This window comes from Sciurus vulgaris (assembly GCF_902686455.1).
Source record: "Sciurus vulgaris genome assembly, chromosome: 12".
Lineage (NCBI taxonomy): Eukaryota > Metazoa > Chordata > Mammalia > Rodentia > Sciuridae > Sciurus > Sciurus vulgaris.
Genome location: NC_136473.1, coordinates 23,447,242 through 23,470,956, shown reverse-complemented (window position 1 = coordinate 23,470,956; position 23,715 = coordinate 23,447,242). Strand labels below are relative to the sequence as shown.

At 42.8% G+C, this 23,715-nt stretch overlaps 1 protein-coding gene and 1 long non-coding RNA gene across 2 annotated transcripts in view; one reads left to right on the top strand and one right to left on the bottom strand.

The window, feature by feature from the left end:
• Positions 1-2,467, bottom strand: part of LOC306641288 — a 36,835-nt gene extending 34,368 nt beyond the window's left edge. Inside the window, exon 1 of the long non-coding RNA XR_013758108.1 lies at positions 2,334-2,467. This is a non-coding gene — a long non-coding RNA (uncharacterized lncRNA). The remainder of the gene's footprint in view (positions 1-2,333) is intronic.
• Positions 2,105-22,457, top strand: MSRB2 (methionine sulfoxide reductase B2). The gene is made up of 5 exons (XM_079106346.1): positions 2,105-2,254; positions 8,225-8,334; positions 11,781-11,857; positions 20,404-20,551; positions 21,681-22,457. The coding sequence occupies exons 1-5, from the start codon at positions 2,107-2,109 to the stop codon at positions 21,783-21,785; spliced, it is 588 nt and encodes a 195-aa protein (XP_078962472.1). The 5' UTR covers positions 2,105-2,106; the 3' UTR covers positions 21,786-22,457.
• The last annotated feature ends 1,258 nt before the right edge of the window (positions 22,458-23,715 follow it).

Genomic DNA, 23,715 nt, shown 5'->3' with positions numbered 1-23,715 from the left:
CACCGTCTTTCTATTTTATTTTTCCGGGAGTTGGGGGGTACCGGGTATTGAGCTCGGAGGCACTCGCCCACTGAGCCACATCCCTCGTCCTATTTTATATTTTATTCAGAGACAGGGTCTCACTGAGTGCTTAGCGCTTTGCTTGCATCTATATCTTTTACTCAGACATAAAACCAGACAAATATGACAAGAAAAAAATACACTATAGGCCAATGCCCATCATGAAAAAAGATGCAAAAATTCTAAAAATTTTATTTCATGAAATCCAGCGATACAGAGAACAAGTAATATTTAACAATATATAAATAAATAACATTACCTGCTTTACTGCAGGATTACTAAGTTTAGCATTTAAAAATCAACCAACAAACTAAAAAAGAAAACTGAAAAAATAGGATTATACCAGTAGTTACAGTAAAGCAAAAATCCAATATCGCTTCCTGATAAACTCAGCAGATTACAGGTAGATGGGAATTTCCTCAATCTGATAGAGTATCTATGAACACCTCTACTATTATCATACTTCTTGTGAAATCCTGCATGCTTTTCCTCTAAGTTCCAGGTGCAAGACGAGAATGCTCATGCTCACTACTTTAATTCAACATTGTACAGGTGCAGCTGGTGCAATGAAACAAAGAAAAAAAAAAGAAATGGAAGTAAACACTTTACAGATGACATGATTGTTTAGGTAGGAAATCTCATAAAATCCATTAAACTATTACTAAAACTAACAATCAGCACACTGTGTTCATTCATATAAATGGATTAATGGGACAAACCAGGAAGACCAGAAATAAAACCTCACATTGATTAAAAAACTGATTTTTGACAAAGATTCAAAGGCAGTTCAGTGGAGAAGGCAGTCTTTTCAACATATGGTGCAGAAAAAATTAGGCACTGGTATGCTAATAACAGAAAAGAAAAAGGAAACAAACAAAAATATTGCCAAACACAAGAATTAACTCAAAATGGGTAGAAGACCTAGATATAAAACCTAAAGTCATAAAACTTTCAGAATAAAACACAGAAAATCTTTGATCTTGGATTAGACTAAGATTTCCTAAATATGATACCAAAGGGCACAATCTGTAAAAAAAAAAATGGATGTTGAGCTTCATAAAATTAAAAACTGCTCTAAGATACTATTAAGAGATCCAAAAGACAAGTGGGACAGGGCTTTGTAAAGCATACATTTGAGAAGGGATTTGTATCCAGAATACATAAAGAATATTCAAGACTCATTAATAACTTAAGAATAAAAGGGCAAAAAACTTGGGCCTTCACCAAAGAAAATATATCTACTGCAGAAAAAATGTTTTAACATTAGCCATTAGAGACCGTGAAACAGAACCACAACAGAGGCCACTGCCTATCAATTAGAAGGGCTGCAGCAGAGAGTCTCAACACTCAAGAAGATTGCCAAGACAGAGAACTGGAGCGCTCACATACTGCCAGTGGACGTGGGAGGAAACAATTATTTACCTTCGACCTAGTTATTCCATTACCAGGTATTTACCCAAAAGAAAAGAACTCACATATCCACACAAAGATTCGTACAGGAATGTTCCTGGCAGCTTTGGTTTTAATAAGGAAAAACTGGAAGCAGCCTGAATCAACTGGTGTCCAGATAAATACGGTTTGGCATATCCATAAATGGAATACTACTCAGAGCCAAGGTGGAATGAACAATTTGTTGCATGCAAAAACTCGCAAGCATGTCAAAATAATTATGCCAACTGAAAGAAGCCAGACAAAAATCAAGTACAAAATGTAATGATCCCATTTATATACAACTCCGGAAAATGCAAACTAAACTTGATCCCTGTTTGCCCTAGGGACGAGGGGAGTGGGGGTGGAGTGGGGCCCAGCGCGGGAACAGCTGGAGGTAGAGGAGCTGGAGGGAAGGAGGCTGAAAGCGGGTTAGAAAGCCAAGTTGGGGAGGGGGCCAGGAAGGGGTCAAGGGCAAGCTGGCTAAGGGCGGAGCGCGGGCAGTGGGCGGGGCGGAGCGCGGGCAATGGGCGGGGCGGAGAGCGGGCAGTGGGAGGGGCGGAGCGCGGGCAGTGGGCGGGGCGGAGAGCGGGCAGTGGGCGGGGCGGAGCGCGGGCAATGGGCGGAGGGCGGGGCCTCGGCGTCGAGCCCAGCGGCGTCATGGCGCGTTTCTTCCGAGCGCTCTGGGGTTGGTCCTCCCGAGAGGCACCTGGGCAGGCGGTGCGGGGCCAAGCGGGCGGCCCAGGGGCCGGACGCGGGGACGCAGGTAGGACGCGGGCCCCGCTGCCTAAGGCCTGTGGTTTCCACTCGCGGGCTGCGGCTCGCGCCGCCCCATTTCTCCTGACCTTCTCCGTGCGCCGCTGTCGGTCCCCGCCGGTCCCCGCACTATCCTTGCGGTCTAGGACAGTGGTTCGTAAACTTGGGGTAGCGGGGGGCACCCGGCTCTGTCAGAACCCAAGGAAAGGTCAGATTCTCTCCCCAAATGTACACACAATTCTTTTATTTCTTAAAGTTCATTTATTTGCATACCATGCGAGCCCCGAGAACCGCGGACCTTTGGACTCTGGGTAAAGAACGCGGTGGTTGGTCAGCTGGGCCTTGCGTGCCCTCTCCTGCGCTGGCGGTTGGTCTGTTCCACTCAGAGTTCTGGTCTTTTCGCGTGTGCGAAGCAAGCAGTGCAGACTTTGGATTCTGTACTTGTTTGTGTGTATCTAAGACCCAGGGAGACCTGCAGGCAAATCATCATTTTTCCCTCTTCGGTCTGGCAGCCTTTTTTTTTTTTTTTTTTCCTCTATACTAGGCATAGAACCCAGGAATGTTTTACCACTGAGTCACATTCCCAGCCCTGTTTTTGAGACGAGTCTTAATAAGTTGCTGAGGCTGGCCTTCAACTTTTGATCCTCCTGCCTCAGCCTCCCAAGTCTCTGGAAGTGTGCACCACTGCCACCGGCCTGACAGTCATTATTAATGACTTTGAGACTAAGAGACCGGGTGTGTGTGTGTGTGTGTGTGCGCGCGCGCGTGTGTGCTTACTTGCTAAATTCTTTTAGCCCTTTGTCAGAAAGGACATTGACATTTCACCAATTAGGACCCAGTCACTGTGGAGAACTGAAATATCACATATATTTCAGGGCAGTTTATCGCTCGTGGGGGTTCCTCCTGGGAAGTTTCACAAGAGGTCCAACTCTGCTTCCTTTTTTTTTTTTTTTTTTTTTTTTTTTGCTTGTCTTACTGCGAATCGCACTCAGGACCTTGGATCCCTAAGCACCTTGTATCCTCAGCCCTGAGTCCAATTTTATGGGTCCATCGAATACATTAAGGGATACCTAACTGCTGAAAATGTACCAACTTATTTGGAACTCTTTTTAATTCCGTGAAATTTTTTAAACTGTAGTGTCAAATAAATAAATAAAAGCACTGACAATGTAGAGTGGTAGCTGATCCAACAGAACTTTCCGTTATTAATTTTCTGACCCCTCAATGTCTCAGTCAACCAGACTGAGGATATTTGCTGCAAACCTACTCTATTGCAAGCATTCCTTTGCTGAGAACCACAGGTAATGGAAACAATTGTGGGTTCAGAATTCTCCTTGTCCCCTTGAAAGGGTAGTGGTTTCTGCGGAAACTTCTTTATGCTTATACTTGACATGGTGGAAGCAGCCTAATGAATTGCCCTGGGATTGGAAGTTCTTCAGCCACATTAAAATTTGGCCAGACACCAATGCATAACAGGAGCTGTGTAGAATTCCTCCTGGGAATTTGTACTAAGGAAATAATTCAAAAAAAGAACAAAGCTATATGTGCAAAGACAGTTTTAACAGTGCTACTCTTAGGGACCGGAAACTGGCTTCAACCCAAATCAGTTAAGGAATACTTAAGTAAATCATAAAAGTTCAATTCAACAAACCATTAGACATCCATTAAAAATGATAAGCAGGTAATCATTCTGTGGTTAAAGACTTGGTTGTTGATGGGCCCATATTTGTGTCTTGGCTCCCTGTCACTTGCTGGCTCTGTGACTGCACTTGCATTGCCATGAAAAAATGCCATTGGTCGGGTGGCTTAAACAACAGACATTTATTTCTCACAGTTCTGGGGGCTTAGAAGTCAAAGATCAAGGTGGCAGTGGATTCCCTGGGTCCATCTTGCTTTGTGCACATACGGCCTTCCCATAACATATGTGCATGGAGAGAACAGACTTAGTTCCCATCATGGTGACCCCACTCTCATGACCTAACCTACTTTATTTATTTGCGGCACTAGGGATTGAGCCCAGGAGTACTCCACCACTGAGCTATATCCCCTAATCCTTTTTATTTTTTATTTAAAGACAGGGTCTCCCTAAGTTGCTGAGGCTGGCCTTGAACTTGAGATTCTCTTGCCTCAGCCTCCTCAGTAACTGTGAATATGACCTAACCTACTTTACATATAAGTTCAAATATAGACTTAAAGGGATAGAGAAAGATACACAATAGCTGATGAAAGGAAAGGAGGAGTTATCATGTTAATGTCAGACAGAAATGACTTCCGAGCAAAGAAAGTCATCAGTGACAAAGGGGCATTATATAATGATAAAGGGATCAATTCTCCAGAAAGATATGAGTCTTTAATGTGTATACACCTAACAACAGAGCATCAAATTATGTGAAGCCAAAAACTGATAGAACTGCAAAGAGAAGTGTAGTACTCACTGTCATAGTTGAAGACTTCAACGCCCTCTATCAGGAATGGACAGGTTCAACAGGCAGAAAATCAGTAATGGCATAGTTGAACTCAATGGCACCACGGATCAGCTGTTGCCATCTATAGACTGCTTCTTCAGAAAGAGGGTTTGGAGGTAGGAAAAGAGCAGGAAAGAGGTGTTGAAGTAGAACGAACAAAACTTGGAAATATGGGACAGAAACGATGTATGTGTGTTTATGTGTGTGCATGTGTGTGTGCGCGTGCGGTGGGTCCTGGGAAGGCTGTGGTCCAGAATGACTAGTGTAGCACAGGAGCTCATGGGAGAGGAGAACCATGGTGGAGGCACAGAGGCCTTGGTTGTCACATTAAAGAGTTTGGGATTGACCTTGAGGGAATCATGTCACATTGAACTGTTTGGGCAGTGAGAAAAAAACCAATCAGAAATGCTTAGGATAGAAGGAGGACTAGGAAACTTGCTGGAGATCATGGTGGCGTGGGCCAAGGTAATGGCAGAGAAGTGACAAGGAGCAAATCCTAGAATTATTTAGAAAGTTGAGCCAACAGGCCTCGCTGCAGGAAACAGCAGTTGTGGATAATGGCCCGGGCTTCCGGCTTGAAATGTAGTTGATGAGCTCGAGCAAATGTGAAAAGCAGATTCAGGTTGGAGTGGGGAGATGCAGGAGGTCCTTTTGTGTGTGTTTGAGGTGAGACATCCCAGTGGCAATTATATATAGGACCGGAATAGCAGAGAGATCTAGGATGTAGGGAAAAGTAGATTTGGGAGTCCTCATGTGCTTGTGCTTTAAGCTACTGAGTGGATAAAATCACCCATGGGGCAGGCATGGAGGAAGGGCAGAAGAAAGTCTAGGACAAAAGATCCTTTGAAGAGCATCAAGGATGGGCAGAGGAGGGAGAGTTGGAAAAGGACACTGAAAGGAAGGAAGTAACTGGAGAGGTAAGAGATTTGGTGTCGTGGAAGTGAGTGTCAGTAGTGTCAGATAGTCATGAAGTCGCGAAGTCAGGATGAAGTGTTGGTGGTTTTACCAGGAAAGTCCTTGGCTCTCTGAGAACAGAATCGGTGCAGGGCTAGGGGTGGAAGCTAATGTTTTGAGGTGTGACTGAAAGAGGTTGAGGAAGTAAGAAGAGCTCTGTCAGGAGCTGGTAGGAGGGACCATGTAAGGAAAACGAGGTTTGTGTGAATTTCTTCTCCCAAGAGCCTCAGCATGTCTAGGTACAGAGGGCAGTGATCCAGTGGAGTGCAAGTTGATGGTTATGAAAGGGAGACAGTGGACCTTGGTCCTTAGGCAGAAGGAGATGCACTCCAGAAAAACAGCAGCAGCATTTGAACAGAAGGAGGAGGTCACTTGTTTCATTGAAACAAGACAGAAGGATGGATGGGGACAGGTGTGGTAAGTAAATGTGGCAGCCAGCCGGGTAGCACATTGGAGGACTTTCCTTTGTGGTTTTTTTTTTTTTTTTTGCGGTGCTGGGGATCAAACCCAGGGCCTTGTGTCCTTTGTGGTTTTTGATTCCTGTGAAGCCATCTGTTGAGAGTAAGGTGGGAGGTAGTGAAGACCATGCTTGAAGGACAATAGAAAAGGCTTTATTTAAATACCAATTGTAGAGAAAAGGAAAGTGAGCTGGTAAGGAAATACAAGAATGGGTCTTTGAGATTCCAGGGAGCTTACTAAGGAAATTTAGAGAAACTGTCTTTCACCCAGGGGTTTTAGAATCCCCTGGTGATTCCTTCTCAAATCAGTTAACATTTTGGTGGTTGTAAAAGCAATGATTTTTAAATTTCTGTCATTCCTTCTCCATTACTTGGCTTTCTGCATGATAACTCTGAAGAGCTTGGGTGATAGTAGTTGTCACACAAATACATTTTGCTTTGCTCCCAAAGAGATGAGTTCCTGAAAATTTGTGTTAACTGAGGTATATTTTCATAGGAAAATTTCAGAAGTCTGTTTCCATGCTAAGAAAGAAATCTCTGTAATCTTATAAAAAGAATGTTTAAGAAAAGATAACTTTTGATACTTAACAGTTTAAAAAAAACCTTTTAAAAATGTAAACAGTCATCAACAGTCCATAGTAAACAATACTGAAAATACACTATTGTGTAGTTTTATAAACTGGTGATAAAAATAAGTCTTTTCTTGCTAAAGGATTATTTAGTACTATTTTTTGTGACCAAAAATGAATTTCAGGGGTTGGAGGGAGTCAAGAATGGAGGAAGGAGGGACTGTACAGAGGGAAGAGAGGGGTTGGAGGGGTAGGGGGGAAGGAAAAAAAATAACAAAATGAGTCAAAAACTATTACCCTAGGTAAATGTATGATTTCACAAATGGTATGCCTCTACTTTGTGTACAGAGATTCAAGTTGTACCCCATTTGTTTACAATAAAAAAATAAATTAAAAAATAATACATGAATGGTGTGACTCAACATTTTGTACAATCAGAGAAATGAAAAGTTGTACTCCATTTGTGTACAGTGAATCAAAATACAACAATGAATCAAAATATATTCTGTTATAATGTATAACTAAGTAGAACAAAAAATAAGAAACAAAAATAAAAATAAAAAAAGAATAAAAAATGAACAAAAAAAATGAATTTCAAAAATAATTTTATGGCTTGTTTGATTTATGGGCACAGATGTCACAGGTGACGTTTCTTGTTTGTGCTGGGGATCAAGCCCAGGTCCTCAAGCGTGCTAAGCTCACACTCCACCACTGATCCATCGCTTCTCACCTTCAAAGTCACAAGTAGTTACTAAGCCTTAGGGCCTCTGTTTCCTCATTTGTGAGTTGAAGAGTTGGACAGATTATAAAATTCCTTGCACATTCTTAATATTGGGTGATTAAAATATTTTTATGAGAGTTGAGCTTTCTACCTGGTTTAGTGAAAGAGTATTGTCATAGTTATTTTCTTTATGATCACCCAAATAAAAGTACTAAGACAAAAGCTGAAAGGAATAAGAGAAAAACATGGATGAAGACCATGAAGCATTATCATAGACTGTGGTAGGTCTCAGTTTCCCTTGCAGGTATGTAGAATAGGAATCTCTTCTCCATGCAAGAGTTTTTGGTAAAGACCTCCCTTGACAAACAAAATCAGAAGTATCTTCATAAACCAGGAAGGAAAAGGAATTTAATAACCCGCTATCTCAAGGTTCTGTCCTGTCCAATCTCTCCACTGCTCCCAGCTGTGTCTTGACAGGAACTGCTTCGATGAAAGTCAGAGGATCGATTTCCACCCCTAGGTACCTGGGGAGAATTTATTCCACATTATTTCCTTTTTCTGCTACCTCTTTGGCTTCCATGCCTCAGGAGGACTGAAAACCAGTTCTCTATTTATGACTAATTTCTTATTAAATTAAATAGTCAAGGCATTTTGTACCTGAGTTTCTGGTCCTTGTTAAGAATGAAGTGACAGAGAGAATAAGGGACAGGATTATTCCTCTGGGTGCTGGTGTGCTTTGGGAGGAAAGTCAAGGGGAAAAAATTAATTTTACCTTTTCATTTTAATAAAAAAAGCCTCTACTTGATAATACAGAGTCTTTTACAAAATGTGAGCCATGTGGGCCATCTCTCACCAAGGCTGAGTGGCAAGAGAAGCTGACTCCAGAGCAGTTCCATGTCACAAGAGAAAAAGGAACTGAACCGGTAAGCAGATGGGGTCTGATTTATGATGTTCTGGTCAGATGTGTTGGTGGAGTTGGAATAGGTCCATTGTCTGACCCTGATTCGTCACTAGTTGCTGTGCAGATCCTGGCCTCCTCCCTGGTTCCCCTGCTCAGGACATCAGTGGCCGTCTCGTAGTAGGAACCACCTCTTTCCTTAGACACAGTGCCCTCCATTGTCTGGAGGATCCTTTTGTGTCCTAAAAAATCTTCCAGTCACTTGAGTGCGCTCTGCTGTCCTTGGCTCCTGGCTGGACCAGGTTACCTCTGGTGACTGTGCAGCCTCCAGCTGTTGGGAGTGCAGCCATTCTTGCTCCTTGCTGGGCCACCCCCACACTTCAGCCAAAGAAACCTTTTGAAAACACAGAGCTGGCCACACTGCTTCCCAGTTCAGCATCCTGCAGTGGCTCCCACTGCCTTCAACAAAAAGGAAAGTATTGAATGGCTGGTTGGGTACTGAAGTCCCCTGCATCCTATCCCATCCTTAAATCCAGCCATTTTTCCTCTGAGGCTTTCTCTAGATCTCACACATCCTAGGCTTCCTTCCCTTTTAAGGACCTTGCATCCGGCTTCCTTTCTCTTGCCCATCACCCCTCCTGCTCATTAATTCAGATCTGCCTTTTAACTTTAGCCCACATCTCACTTTCTCGGGCTCTCACAAAGTTTGCTTTTTTTCCATAGTGTTTGCCATCATTGTTCTATCCTCTAGCACCTTACGTGGTGCCTGCCTGTTGTAGGCATTCAAAAATTCAATTTTTGTGAATGTTGAGTGACTGAGGGCTTAGAGGTGGAAACATCACCTAGGCTGCATTCAGCAATCCCAACTTTCATCTATTTCCCAAGACAACCAGCCCCCAGCGATTCCTCATCATAGCACCATTTGCTGTGGTTCTTAACGAGTAATCTCGTTCAGAACCAAATACAGCTGTTGTCAGTTACCTATTGAAACTTGTTATTAGATATTTTCATTTGTGAAGCAGATTCACAAATCCATTGAATCTCGACTCCAGCACTGTGGCTTCGCAACCTTCTAGAGTACTTTTGTTTTTACTTCGTCAGTACCTGCTTCATTCAGTCAACCAAAGAAGTGTACGTGGCCTCACAATCATGGTCGTACCTCAGTTTCTCTGATGCTAAAGTCATCAGACAGGCTGGCAGACCCCAATGGATTCTTGTGAAATGCTAGTATTTTTCACAATTTCCTGTGGGTGAAATTTTAATAGCACCTTCTTTGGGAAAGAGACCACCTTTGTCACTTTTGTATATACCACAATGGAGGTACACTTGATACTCTGTGAGCAGTCGTGTGAATGCTCAGAATGCTGTAAACAAGCCCTGATTTCTCAGGTACAGAGCCAGGCAGGGTTCATTGTGTACATAGAGCCTGGAGATGTGCTGCCAGATGTTTAGGAGAATAAATCCGTGGGCTTCTGAAACAGATGGTGCAATATATGCTGTGCATTTGGCCATTTTACAAAATGAGCATCATCCATTATTTTAACTAATGTTATAAATCCTGTTCAATTGCTCTGTTTCCACATGGAACTTTTTAGAATATTGCAGAACTGGAAGCCTTAGCACCATTAGGTTAAGGGAAGAGAGAGAAGACATCGAATCCTATTCTGTGACTCCACATGAAAATTCAGTTGTGTATGTTTTTTATTGGGCTGCAGTAAGATGCTAGTGCTCTGCTAGCAACCAACAAAAGAATTTTCAGCCTAATTGAGCAATAACTAAGAATTTGGCATCAACAGAGGGAGGTTTCCTGCAGGGCCTTCTCTGTCTGCCTTCCTGATCCAGTCTCCATGGGCTTCTCCCTGCTCTGGGAGGAGGGACTAGCTTTCTTTCCCTCTGGCCACTGATTTAGTTTAGGCAGCAGGGAATGCTAGAGAGATCAGAGGACAGAAAAACCCGTCTGGATCCAGGGTCCTCTCTGAAGCCGCAGGTCTGCAGTGGCTGTGTTCCTCCACTGCAGGTGGCCGCTTCTGCAGGCAGCCTCCCCACACACAGGTTCTAGCAGCCGCCCCCTTCCTTTGTTCCACAGGCTTAGTGGGTTGTGTCTTCTCACAATCACTAGCCCAGGGGTGTTTCATCCCCCTGCGTTGGTTTCCATTGGCCCTGTCCCCACCCCTGCAAATAGTCCCATGTGAAATTATCTGCAGTCATCCCTTTTAAGTGTGTCCTCTTTCCAGTATGTTCTGTTGACAAAACCAAAGAAGGAAGAAATGTCATTGGTCCAGACTGACATTGAAATCCCAGGGTAGCTTGAACTTCATTCTGTCTCTGATCTTGTCCCCCTCCCTGTGCAATCAGTCACTTCAGTTCCCTTTTCTAAATCATTCTTGACTCTCCTCTTTTTTGTTTCCAGTTCATTCTTTTTTTTTTGCAATGTCAGGAATTAAGCCCAGTACTTGCATATGCTGAACAAGCATTTGCTGCTGGGCTGTGTCTCTAGTCCTTTCAGTCCATTCTTGACCTGGATGTCAAGTGATTTTTCTAAAAGCTGACTCTGGTCATGTGCACACCCACTGTACAAGTTTCCAGAGACTCCCTGTGTTTAGCAGGACAGAGTGTGTGCACTGTCTCCTCACAGCCCTGTGTGATCTGGCCTCTCCTGCATTCACGGGACTGGGCCATAAAAGACCAGCTCACTACCGTTGGGATTTCTGCAGCTAAATGGAGGGTTTATAAAGAGGGAGAACGTCCAAGCATACCCATGTAGGAGGCTTGGTAGGTTAATTTGAAAGTGTCTACTGGGCATCTCATTGAAAATGGACCATTAGTGCCACCCCAGGGAATTTAAAGGTTTGACCTGGAGTTTTCCCAGTTAGGGAAGCTGGAGTAGGCAGAAAAAGTCCAGCCTATTTCTTGAGTCAACCCTTTTACTTGATGAGCTGTTCTGAGCTTGACCTTCTCCATCCTGTGGAATTGGGTAATGCTTGCCACTGGGAGCTGTGGTGTGATCTTCAGTTTCCCCCTTTTAAAGTTTCTTTTGACAGAGAAGATGATAAAAGGAATTGGGCAAAATGGTCTTTTGTTTTTCAACAGTGGCGTTCAGTTTGCAAAATAACATTAAAAAAATAAACTGACTCAGCCCATGCATTTCCTTGCATCTTGCTGTGTTCCTCTTGGAATCACTTTACAAACCTGAAAGCTCTTCAAGCCATAATGAATGGAGTAATTCCATCTAAGCAGCAGCCCTGGCACTGGAGAACCTGATAAATACAGTGTCCTCAACACCATGTGAAGTGTGTAAAAGGCACAAACTCCTGATCTCACCCAGCTGTGCTTCTTAGGTATTTATTTTCTTTCTTTTCTTCTTTTTTCTTTAGGCAAACTCTCTGACACTGAGCTATGCCCCCAACCCCCGCCTTATTTTTAAATCTGCTGTGTCACTTCCAGCACATGATGTATCTCATTTACTTTCAGCCTTTCAGCGGGATCTACCTGGACAATAAGGAGTCAGGAATGTATCACTGTGTGTGCTGTGACAGTCCACTCTTCAGGTAAGGTGAGGACAGAGCCATGGAGGGAGAGCAAACCTCCCTATTCCACACTCCTTCTCATCTGAGGTTTTGGATAAATAAATGCTTTTATATATTTACTTATTCATTTATTGGTTTTTATTTACTGGGAATCAAATCCAGAGTCTCACACATGCCAAGTGTGTGCTGTGTCACTGAGTACACCCTCAGTCCCTCGCCTTGTTTTTGCCTGTTTTTTGTAGGGAGTTTTCGTTGTTATTTTGTTTTGAGATGGGGTTTTCCCTGTGTTGCCCAGGCTGCCCTTGAACTTGGCGGTCCTCCTGCTGCACGCAGCCTTCTGAGTAGTTGGAGTTCCAGGCATGTACCTTCTGGCCATGTTGTCTTCCTTCTCTTTTGGCATTGTTGCATAAAGAGAGCTGTTCATAGAAGAGACCTGTCTGTTTTGATTTTTTTCTCACATGCAAAACAGTTAACAAGACTTCTTGGCTTATATTTTTCCTTTATGTATCCCTGAGAAATAGCAATTAAGCTATTTCTTGATGTATACCTTACGATAAAGCTATTAGAATTTTTTAGAGAGAAAGTATTTTAAAGAAATCTAAACCCTAATAGTATTTGCTTGGCCATGTGATTAAAACTATACCTCTCCCCGGGAAAATGGGTTTATAATTTAATTTAGGAAATGTAGAATTTTATGAGAATAGATTCCCCACAGTGCTTGACAGTAGTAAATACCATGCCCTCTCCTATGTAGCTAAAAGTAAATTTAATTGTCCCTTGATTTCAAAGCCTCTTTTAAGTCAATCAGGATCTAAAATCTCTCAACAAAGGCTTTTTTGTTTAGATATGCAGGAAACAGTCTAAAAAAAAAGTAGATTCAATGAAGAAGAAAGGAAACATCTTTGAAGTCCTGTTTTTCAGAACTTCAAAGATGTTTTCCTTTCTTTTGCATCAACCCTAAATTGGTTTAGAATAAAATATAAATCAAGCCAGCTCTGCAAATCTTCCATTAGCCAGTGCTTCCTTCTGTCCTCTGGGCTTTGAGCAGACGGGGTTTCCTGGCTGATTGGCTGCTAATGCGGGCAGCATTAGGGAAGCCAGACCCCGCCTGCAAGGACAAGGGGCATTAGGATCGATTTCCCTTCATGCTCAGGGAAGGGGACCAGCCCTGGCCCAGAGCCTTCACATTGTTGGTGGCTGATGAGGTATTTGGGAAAGCAGTCAGTCCAGGATGGCACAGGGGAGAGCCAGAAGGAATTTAATTTTTACACAGTGGTGTTGGAAAAACAAACCGTCCCACCCACCCCCATACCATAGCAAGGAACACTGGAGATTTTTGTGACCTCAAAAGTTGTGAGGTTTTCTCCTTTGAAGCAAGCAGCCAGTTCCATGGTGGATGCCAACTGAGCGCCATCTAATCCAGTTTTTTTCTGACATGACCTACCTGGAGATGACATCAGACCTCACAGATTGAGGGGTTGGTCCCCAAGGACCTTCCTCCGCTTCAGATGCCAGTTGTAAATCCCAGATTGTGACCTGCACTTCTGATCAGCCAGTTACAAATTGGGTTTCCTGTAACCCCTTCCCTGGGTTCAACAACTCACAGAACTCAGGAAAACACTTATACTGATGAAGAGATACACAGAATGAGGTTTGTGAGGAGTGGAGCATCCTTCAGGAACCTCCCCGTGTTTAGTTATCTGGAAGCTCTCCAGCCCTATCCATTGGGGTTTTATGGAAGCTTCATTGACATAGGCATGATTGACTAAGTCTGTGATCATTGGTGATCAACTTGACCTTCAGCCCTTCTCCTTCCCCAGAAGTTGGGGGTGGAGCTGAAAGTCTTAACCCTCTGACCATGCCTTGCTCTTTCTGGTGACCAGTCCCCACCCTAAAGCTCCGTATGGGCTGTCTGCCATGGGCCAACTTATTAACATATGAAAAATCACTATAATTTTTAAGAGTCCAAAAATTTTAGAAGTTGTATATGCCAGGAAATGGGAGGAAGGCCAAATATGTATTTCACAGTATCAACATGAGACTCATATTTTGGCGATATTAGTTATTCCTTGACCTTCGGTTCTGTGAAAGAGAAGTAGAGTGTTAAGTTGGTTGACTTGCCTTGAGCCAGAGGACCATGTCGTAAAAGTATACTTTGTTACTACCCAGTCACCAGAGATGTTCTGTTTTCTATATTTGGACTGTCACCACTGTGACCACAAAAAAATGAGAAGTCATCCTTGTAAGAGAACTCTCCTCAATGTTAGCCTTCCTTCTTTGATTTCATTGATGTTCCTCATCTGTAAAGAGGAGGCCATCTCACCATGTCCTGTCCCCTCACCATATAAGCTGTCACAGAGTCACAGAATGTTGAGCTAGGAGAGACCAGAGCAGAAGGCTCTGTCCAAGACGACTCACTAGAATGGGGCAGATGTTTTGTACCTGCTCTGCCCATGATGGTAGCCACTAGTCACGTGTGACAATTGAGCATTTGAAATGTGACTGAATTTTACATATGACCAGTGAGTATTAGCACAATGGTAGTTCAAATTTAGAAGGTCAAGTAACCAACTCCAGGTTGAGGGATGAAACAACCAAAACTAATAGGAAAATCAGCCAAATCCCCAAAAGCCTATTAACCATGCAGCCTGTTTACTGAACTGCCAATTCATGATTGTTTCTTTGTAAATATTTAATTTTAGTTAAAAAGTTTCCATTTTCTTTTCAATAACTTTTGAATTTCTGTTCTATTTTTCTGCAGCTCCTGTAGCTGTAGCTAAAACTGAAGGAAATAAGAGTATATCCATGTGTTGGTCAGTTTTCCATTACTGTAACAAATATCTGAGATAATCAACTTATAAAGAGAAAAAGTTTATTTTGTCTTAAGAGTTTTAGAGGTTTCAGTCTGTGATTACTTGGTCACATTGCTTTTGGCTTGCAGTGGCACATTGTAGTGTGTGGTAGAGCAACCCCCCACTCTTGGCTAGGAAGCAAAAGAGATGAAGGGGCTAGGATACCACCATTCCCTTCAAGGGCAAACCCCCAGTAGCCTAAAGACCTTCCAGTAATCCCCATCTCTTAAAGGTTCTACTAACTCACAATAGCACCAAGCTGGGACCCAAGCGTTTATTTACTTATTTATTTTTTGACAGTACTGGGAATTGAACCTGGGGCCTTACACTTGTGAGGCAAGTGCCCTACCACTGAGCTGTATCACCAACCTGGGACCATTTTCTTTCTCTTGTTTCTGTTCTCAAGCTTCTATTATAGGAAGTAGGGGAACAGAAAAAATAATTCCTTTAAGAATTCAGATAGAGTCAAAATGAAGTGAAAAGTTGGTCAGCCAGAATTAAATTCTAGTTAAAATTACAAGTAAATTAGGGCTGAGGTTGTAGCTCAGTGGTAGAGCGCTTGCCTTGCACATGTGAGGCACTGGGTTTGATCCCCAGCACCACATAACAATAAATAAATAGATAGATAGATAGATAGATAGATAGATAGATAGATAGATAGATAGATAGATAGATAGATAGTAAAAACATATTTTAAAAAATTACATGTAAATGCAGGGTCATCACCTCTTTTTGCACCAGCCAGGCAGCCTCCCACCTGCAGAATCTCAGACTGGGCCAGCCTTCTGGGCTTTGTTTGCCCCTTCTGTAGGTAATTTAGGTTTCATTTATTCTTGGAGGCTAGATTCCTTGTTGAGGCCTTCTCTGAGAGCACATGTTGTTTTGGATTTGTTTTTCTGCTCTAAATTCCGTTACTTTGTCAGTAGCACACAATCTAGGACTTAAGTATTCTGCTGACTCTAAAATTTTCTTTAGTTGAGGAGTTAAAACTGACAAGCTTCTCAAGTTCCTTAGCCATTATACTTCTTGTACATACGCATGGAGGTTGTTATGGGCGGAACTGTGTCTCGCAAAGGATGTATTGAAATCCTCGTCCCTGTAAATGGAAACAGGGTCATTGGTCATATTGATGTAGGGTAGGCCCTTAATTCAATATGACTGATGTCCTTATAAGAAGAGAAAAAAGTCACAGACAAAAAGAGGAGAATACCATGCAGATGTGGAGGCAGTGGTTAGTTTATCAGCTGTAAGCCAAGGATTGCCAGCCACTTTCAGAAGCTAGGAAAAGCACAGGGGGATTCCCTAGGACATTCAATGGACCATGGCCCTGCTGGCATCTTGATTTTGGACTAGCCTCCAGAACCCAGCGTATGTCCCAAGTACTTCATGGTAACGTTCTGTAGTCATGCTAGGAAACTAACATGGAGGTGCTCACCAAGTGACATCTGCCTTACTGCTTAGCAGCAGTAGCAATATCCAGACTACCTAAAGATGTTGCAGTGATGATGGAAAGCACCATGGAGATGTAAGAAAAGAAGTTGCAACTTCTTGTTTCTTTTGTTTGTTCGATTTTGGTTTTTGGTTCTTTTGGCACTGGGGATTGAACCCAGAGGCACTTAACCACTGAGCCGCATCCATATCCGTAACTCTTTTACTTTTTATTGTAGCACTCACTAAGTTTCTGAGGCTGGCCTCAGATTTACAATTCTGCTTCAACCTCCTGAGTTGTTGGGATTACAGGTGTGGTCCACCACACCTGGCACTGCTTGACCACTTAAAGCACTGGGCTCAGTGCTTTTCATATACCCCATTTAACAGATGTGAAAACTGATGCTTCATCTCTTTAAGTAACTTGCTCATGTTTTCATTCCTTTTTCTGTTGCTATAACAGAGTCCCTGAGACTGAGTGATTTATAACAAATATAAGTTTATTTTGGTTCATGGTTCAGGAGGCTGGGAATTCCAAGAGCATGGGGCTGGCATATGTTTGGCTTGTGGTGAAGGTCTTCTGCTGCATCATAACATGGTGGGAAAGCCAAAGGTCAGACAGGAGCAAAATGCAAAGGGTGGCCTTGTTCTGCAGCAGCTGGCTCCTGTAACTAGTCCAGTCCCATGAGAGCTCCCTCTTCATGAGCTAGTTACCTCTTAAAGGCCACAACTCCCAGCACTGCCACAAGGGCAGTCACATTTCAACTTGAGTTTCAGAGGGGCAAACAACACTCAGACCACTGCAGTCACACATCTAGTAAGTGATAGCACTGGATTCATGCTTCACAGGAGACCCTGAGCATGCCCTTCCTCAGAGACAGAGGGTCCAGCAGTGAACAAGGCCACATGGAGGGTGCTGTGCTGTTCACACACAGCATTACATCAGACGTCCCAGCAGCGCTCTGTGGTGTCGCTCTCTTCGTTTCACAGCAGAAAACAGTCTTAGGAAGGTTAACTTGTCCAGAGTGGTGCCACGGCCACACAAACACCAGCCCATAGCACTAGGGCTCTGAAGCCCACGCTGTCGTCTGGGTTTCCATAGGTCACTTGGACAGGGCTCTAGAAGCAGACTCTATCACTTTCTGGTGCCAGCCATCCAAATTACAGCTGTAGGTCCCTGGGAAGACATGACTGGCCTCCAATGGGCATGCCCAGCCAGTGTAACCCACAGGCTCCCTGTCCAGAGCCTCTTTCCCAGATGCATCTGTCACACTTAACGTGGTCCCCCGCCAATTCCATCATCTTGGAAATGATCACAGCACGTTCGTGGAGAGCACTGCCTCTCCTGATGAGTGGCCGTGGGTTGAGGGTTTTAGGGTCAGGAGTGCCTTCCAGGATGTCATTACTCCTGAGGGACTCTGGACTGTGGATAACCTTGGAATTAAGTGACGTTGCCCCCCGACTGCTCCCTCTTGCTGGCTGCTTCTGGTAGGGTTTATGAAAGTGTTTTGTGAGATCACATATTTTTCTGGTCATAAATCTTAAAACAGGAGAAAACTGAGGGCTAATTCACTTTTTATGTGACATTCTAATGTCCTGAGTAGGTAACATTGAAAACCTCTGGTGTGCACCCTTCCTTCAATTGAATGCAGGTTCTTCTAGGAAATTAGGCTTAGAGTTGTCAGTTATCTCTGGTGCTTCTGCTCTTACTTTGGGGGCTATGGAATATCCAGAAAAAGGAAGAACAAACCAGATAAACAAGAGAATACCTTCTAAAGTACATGATACAGAATGGTTTTAGTTTTCCAGGGGTGAGTCTTATCACCTGCTGATCATTTAAATATGTATATTATAATTTCTAATTAGCTTTAATATTTAGGTCCTCAGTCTTAAGTGATACATGTTGCCCCTCTCATATTACTTGGTAAAATCTCCAGATTCTGCTAATTGCATCAATAAAGGTTTATTGTTTCCCATAAAATGTTTAATGACTTTTTATTAGTCTAAAATTCATTCATTTAAAAAATTTATTATATTCATAATTCCCTATCAAAATTCCTTTCATGATCAGTAGTTTATTTAATGTTGAAGATGGATAGATGTTAGTTAAAAGATTCTTATAATGTTCTTCCCTGTGACACAGTGGCAAGGCAGATGTTTTTGTTTCTCTATTGCAGTGCTAGGGATTGAACCCAGGCCCTTAAGCATGCATGCTGGGCAAGTGCTCAACCACTGAGCTACACCCTCAGCTCCATGTGAATATTTTTGAACCCTGCCTGAGTGTTTAGACACTTCTAGTTGGACTCATGGCTGCTCAAATTTCATTAATGTCTCTTATTAGTAATAATGATATGAGAAAGAATAGCTACAAACTTACTATGTGTCAAGCACTACTCTAAACACACCATATGTAGAAATATCTCAGTGAATTCTGTCAGCAAGCATGTGATTTAATAATGCTGCTGCTATTCTGTAGTTTAGGACACCAAGTCTTCAGAAGATTAAATAATTATTGAATAACTTGCCAAGAGCACACGGATTTAACTGTGGATTCATACCACATCTTTTGGAAGTCAAGCCCTTACCACTAAGGGGGCATGCCTGTGGTTCTCCGAGAGGATTCCTGAGGGTCCCTGGGACCCGTCTCGGGAATCTACCAGGTGATCCCTTTCCCAGGATGATCCACATGAGGCGAAGTCCTTTTGGTTTTGTACAGGGGATTGAACCTAGGGTCTCACGCATGCTCTGCCACTGAGCTGTCCTGTCCCCTTCCTGTATCAAAACAGTCTTGCAACAGAGTAAATGCAGAGGCACATATGAAGTTTCGGTTGTCTTTTTTCAAGCCAGACAGTAAAGAGATGTGCAGAATTGTAAAACAACGCCATCCTTCTTGTTCAGTGTCTGTTTCATTTTGGAAAACAGTATTGTCATAAAATGTTAATATGTAATAATTTATTTTAAAAAGTAATATAATGCAGACATATTTTAAAATTTTCAGTTATCATTTCTAATTTGTTATGTATCAACATCTGTAACTCATGTAAACCGAAACTCTGGGGAATCCTCAGGAATCTGGGGGTGTCTAAGTTTAGACCAAAATGTCTAAACTCGCCGTATCACGATGTCCTCTTGGTGGTGGACTTTGTGCTCTCTGCCCACTTCCTCTGTGTTCAGAGTCCAGGATTCCATTATTTACCACTCTTTTTTGTTCAATTTTTGTCAGGGTTTAACTTTCAATTATTTCTTTCTTAGGTAGAGAGCAAGTCATCTTCCTACCATCTAAAATTTTTTAAAAATCTATTTTCCTGAAGCCATTTGCAGGAGCTTATCTGTCCAACCTCTTAGAGAATGGGCTCTTTGTTCATTTTTTTTTTTTTTTTTTTTTTAATGTGGTGCTGGGGTGGAACCCAGGGCCTGGTGCATGCTAGCAGGTATTCCACCTCTGAGCTGCACCCCTACCCTTGAGAATGGGGTCTCTGGTGAGCTGATTTTCGAGTTGCTCCTCTCCTCCTCTTGCCAGCTCTTCTGACCCACTCTAGCCTTCAGCATTGTTAGTTCTTTGGAGACTCCCCTGGAAGGTTGGGCTTCACTGGAGTGATTGGCATGGGGTACCTGGGCCTATTTATTAATAAAAATAATCATAGTGAATATACACACCCAGCACCATGCCCCCCTTTTACCACGCTCTGCAGAGCCTCCCCTTTGGGTTAGGTACAATTGTCCCATTTCCTGGATGATAAAACCAGGCCTTGGGAGGTCGAGTAGCTTGTCCAGTTTCCTGCTACTGAGTCCCCCAGGCAGGCAGCCTCCTATGTTTAGATAATTGGAAGTTCCCTGTGCTAAAAATGGTTGCTTCATGAGATCTGCTGCTTCTCTGATGTGCTGAGATCACGCTGACCCCCTTTGACCACTGTTAACTTCTGTTTGATTTCTCCCTTTTCTGAATTCAGAACACATGGATTTGATTTGTGGTTCCTAATATGCAGCAGAGTTCACAAAGCTCCGAGTGTTTTTCAGGCCTTTAGATCAGACATAGAGAAAGAAGCCATTAGCATCAAAGGCACAAGACATCCTTTCACTCTGGCCAGGCAATGTCCTTAATAGTGAAGGGGTGCAGTGGGAATGGTTCTGTGGAACTGATGGTGGACCTGGCCAAGCTTGCGATCTGACAGAGCAAAGTGGGAATTAGGCCTAGCTTATTGGAAAAATGAATTAGGGGGAAAGTGCTCCTGGGTATGTTAATAACAGCATCTTTAATAGTCATGGTGTTGGTACTGCCTTCCACAGTTCTGAGAAGAAGTTCTGCTCTGGCACCGGATGGCCTTCATTTACTGAGGCTCATGGCACCTTGGACTCTGATGAAAGTAACAGTGGGATCCTGAGACGTCTGGACACCTCCTCAGGAAAAACTCGCACAGAGGTGGTCTGCAAGAAGGTGGTGTATTCTGCTTCATGTTTTTGCTGATACTGCTGCAAGTGCTACAGAGAACTCTCCTGTGCTTGGCCTCTGCTCTTGTTCCATGGAGGCACTTTGTCATCAAAAGGCATTGGGAAACGACACTGTGGCACATGCCTAGCTACTTGGGAGGCCAAGGCAGGAGGGTCGAAAGTCGGAGGCCAGCCTTAGCAACTTAGTGAGACCCTGTCTCAAAATAAAAAATAAAAAGAACTGGGGATGAAGCTCAGTGGTAGGCCCCAAGCTTGGCCCAGCATCACAAAAACTAAAGAACTAAATAAATAACTAAATGAAGTAGAAGAATATACTAGTAGAAACTCATGCCCATATCGACCCCTCTCTTCCATCATTCTGGGCCCTGCAGGTTGAAAGGCTTCTTGGGCCATTTTCTCAAGTAGGTTTTCCTGGTTCTCACCTCCCACAGAGATCGGAGCAGGGGTAGGGTCTAAAAGAGTGGCAGGTCACATGCTTTTGAGCTGTGACAGGCAGCAGGAAAACCCATGTGGTTGGCTTCTCTCTGTCTCTTTCCCCACTCAGAAGTGTGTTACCAGAAGGCAGAGGGATACTGCAGGTGACAACAGCACTTTGCTCCTTCTGGGTGCCTGATTGGAAGCAGTGGCTTAAATACAGATGGAAAAATCCCTTTGCCGTCCCTTGGGTGCTCTCGTCCTCTGAGGCCTGTGTTTCGTAAAATGTCAGAGGCAAGTGGATGCAGACAGCATAGTTTTGCCTTTAATATAAAAATAATAATACCCTGTCCACAACAACATTATTCAGTACTCAGCAGGAATTTTGCTGCTGCTTTCTGTACATGGTCTCAATCAACACAACAGCTCTATTAAGTAGGTATAATTATCATCCCCACTTTACAGATGAGTAAATTTGGTAATTGGCACATGTTCTTACTTGTAAGGTAGGGCTATTTACCACTATTGTACACTAAGTTCTTCCATATCTTAATCCAATTCTGATGTGACAGACTCTCCCCACCCCCAACCCAAAAAGATGTCAAATTCTGGAGTTGGGTAGCCACACAGGGTCCATCTGTCTGGCTCTATGTGAAAGCCTCTGGTTCCACTGGAAGTGATGCAGGCTTCTCTCACTGCAGTGTGAAGCTCATCTTGGCCATGTGTTTCCTGACGGACCTGCACCCACAGGACAGAGGTTCTGCATCAACAGTGTGGCCCTGAAGTTCAAGCCAAGTGAACAGTGACATCTGTACATCTTACGAGTCCCCTGCTTCGCCACTCTTCCTCATGTATCCTTGATTTTCATGATTCAGGTGGATGACTTGTTTTATTTACTATAAAACTAGGCTAAGTTTGCTGGTTACCTGAAGGGAGTCACAGCTTCTCTCCTTCACCTGGAATCAACTCAACCCTGACTCATCCTTAGACTCGGGAATTTCACACAATGATAGAGGGGCAGCCATTCCCACCAACTGGCTTCCATAGGCTTTGGGTGGGACCTCAGAGCAGGACTCTTGGGGGACGTCAGGAGGTTTATGGACTTGGACATCAAGATCTTTCATGATGACCCTGAACTTTCCATTGCAGTTAAGTCCTTCAGGGACATGTGTAGGAGAGGGATCGGGTGAAAAGAGGAAGGAAAATACAGGATCAGCGGAATGGGAAGGCCAGCACTACAGAAAGAGCTGGGTTGGCTAGGAGCGTGTTTTGGAGGCACATTTTGATGGATGAGCTGTATAATTTTCTTTCAGGATTTTGAATATCTCAAACTTCTGCTTCCAATCTCACTACCCATAAATCAGTTCCAACATGAGTTTCTTAGATTTCAGTGATTATGAATAAATGTTCACCTTTATACCTTCTGGCTACAAAGTTCAATTTTAAAATGTTCAAATAAAATATTTACTGATACTGTGTTTGCTTTTTGTCTAAGTCTGTGAATCATAGACATGACACTCAGTCAATATGACAAATAAGAACCAGAACACATGTTAGCAGGCATTTGGTTATATCCAGAGGAACAGCGCTCAACTGTTTCACAATAATTTATTAGTAAAAGTTAGTAAAATTTGTTAGTAAAAGTATTTAAGTCATTCTTTTTTTTTTTATGGACAGAAAGGAAACTTAATTATTCCATTTTTTCTTCTCATTACCTTATTATACATCATTTGACATTTTCTTTAGTGGCTGCTCTGGAAATGACAACATGCACCCTTACCTGTTACTTTTATATGCAAATCATGACTTTTCTTGGCTTCTTCAAGAATGCTAACATGAATTCCATGAACACTGCTCCGTATTTTGTTACTAGTTTCATGTAGTTAATTTTACACACATTTTAAACTAAATTACTAGTAGTAATTATTACTAAAGTATAGAGTTGATACTTACCTATTTACCTATTTGCCCATTTTGTTTTTGTTGTTCTTTATTTCTTCCTGAATTCCATGTTTTCCTATGGGATTATTTTTTCTTCTACCTGAAAAACTACTTTTATTTTTCCTTTAGTTCATGTTTCCTGGTGATGGATTTCTCTAGTTTTTGTTGGTGGGAAAATGTCTCTACTCTCCTTTAACTTTTTAAGAATATTTTTCCTGTGCATAAAATGCTAATTTGGAAAATTAAAAAAAAAATCCCTGTAGATAATCAGTTGCCCAGCACCATTTGTTGAAGTCTTTCTTTAATTTCTTTGGCATTTTTATCAAAAAACCAGTTTCCATATAAATGGGGCTCTACTTCTGGACTCTTCTGTTTCATCAATACATCTGTCTGACCGCACTCACCACACTGTGTGGACTGACTTAGCTTTATAGCCAATCTTGAAATTAGGGAGTAAGAGTTTTCCATCTTTGTTCTTTCTTACAATTGTTTGGGCTAGGCTAGTTCCTTTGCATTTTCATGTAAGTTTTTAAATTAGTTTGTAAATGTCTGCAAAACATTCAGCTGGGATTTTTTTTGTACCAGATATTGAACACCAGGGCACTCAACCACTGAACCACATCCCCAACCTTATTTCGTATTTTATTTAGGGACAGGGTCTCGCTGAGTTGCTTAGTGCCTTGCTTTTGCTGAGGCTGGCTTCAAACTTGAGGTCCTCCTGCTTTAACCTCCCGAGCTGCTGGGATTACAGGTGTGTGCCACAGCACCCAGACATTGGCTGGGATTTTGATTGGG

Coding starts and splice junctions, on each gene's coding strand:
- MSRB2 (XM_079106346.1), top strand. CDS start 2,107: ATGGGCGGAGGGCGGGGCCTCGGCGTCGAGCCCAGCGGCGTCATGGCG. Junction 8,335..11,780: donor GAGAAAAAGGAACTGAACCG/GTAAGCAGATGG, acceptor ATTTACTTTCAG/CCTTTCAGCGGGATCTACCT. Junction 20,552..21,680: donor CAGAGGTGGTCTGCAAGAAG/GTGGTGTATTCT, acceptor CTCTCACTGCAG/TGTGAAGCTCATCTTGGCCA.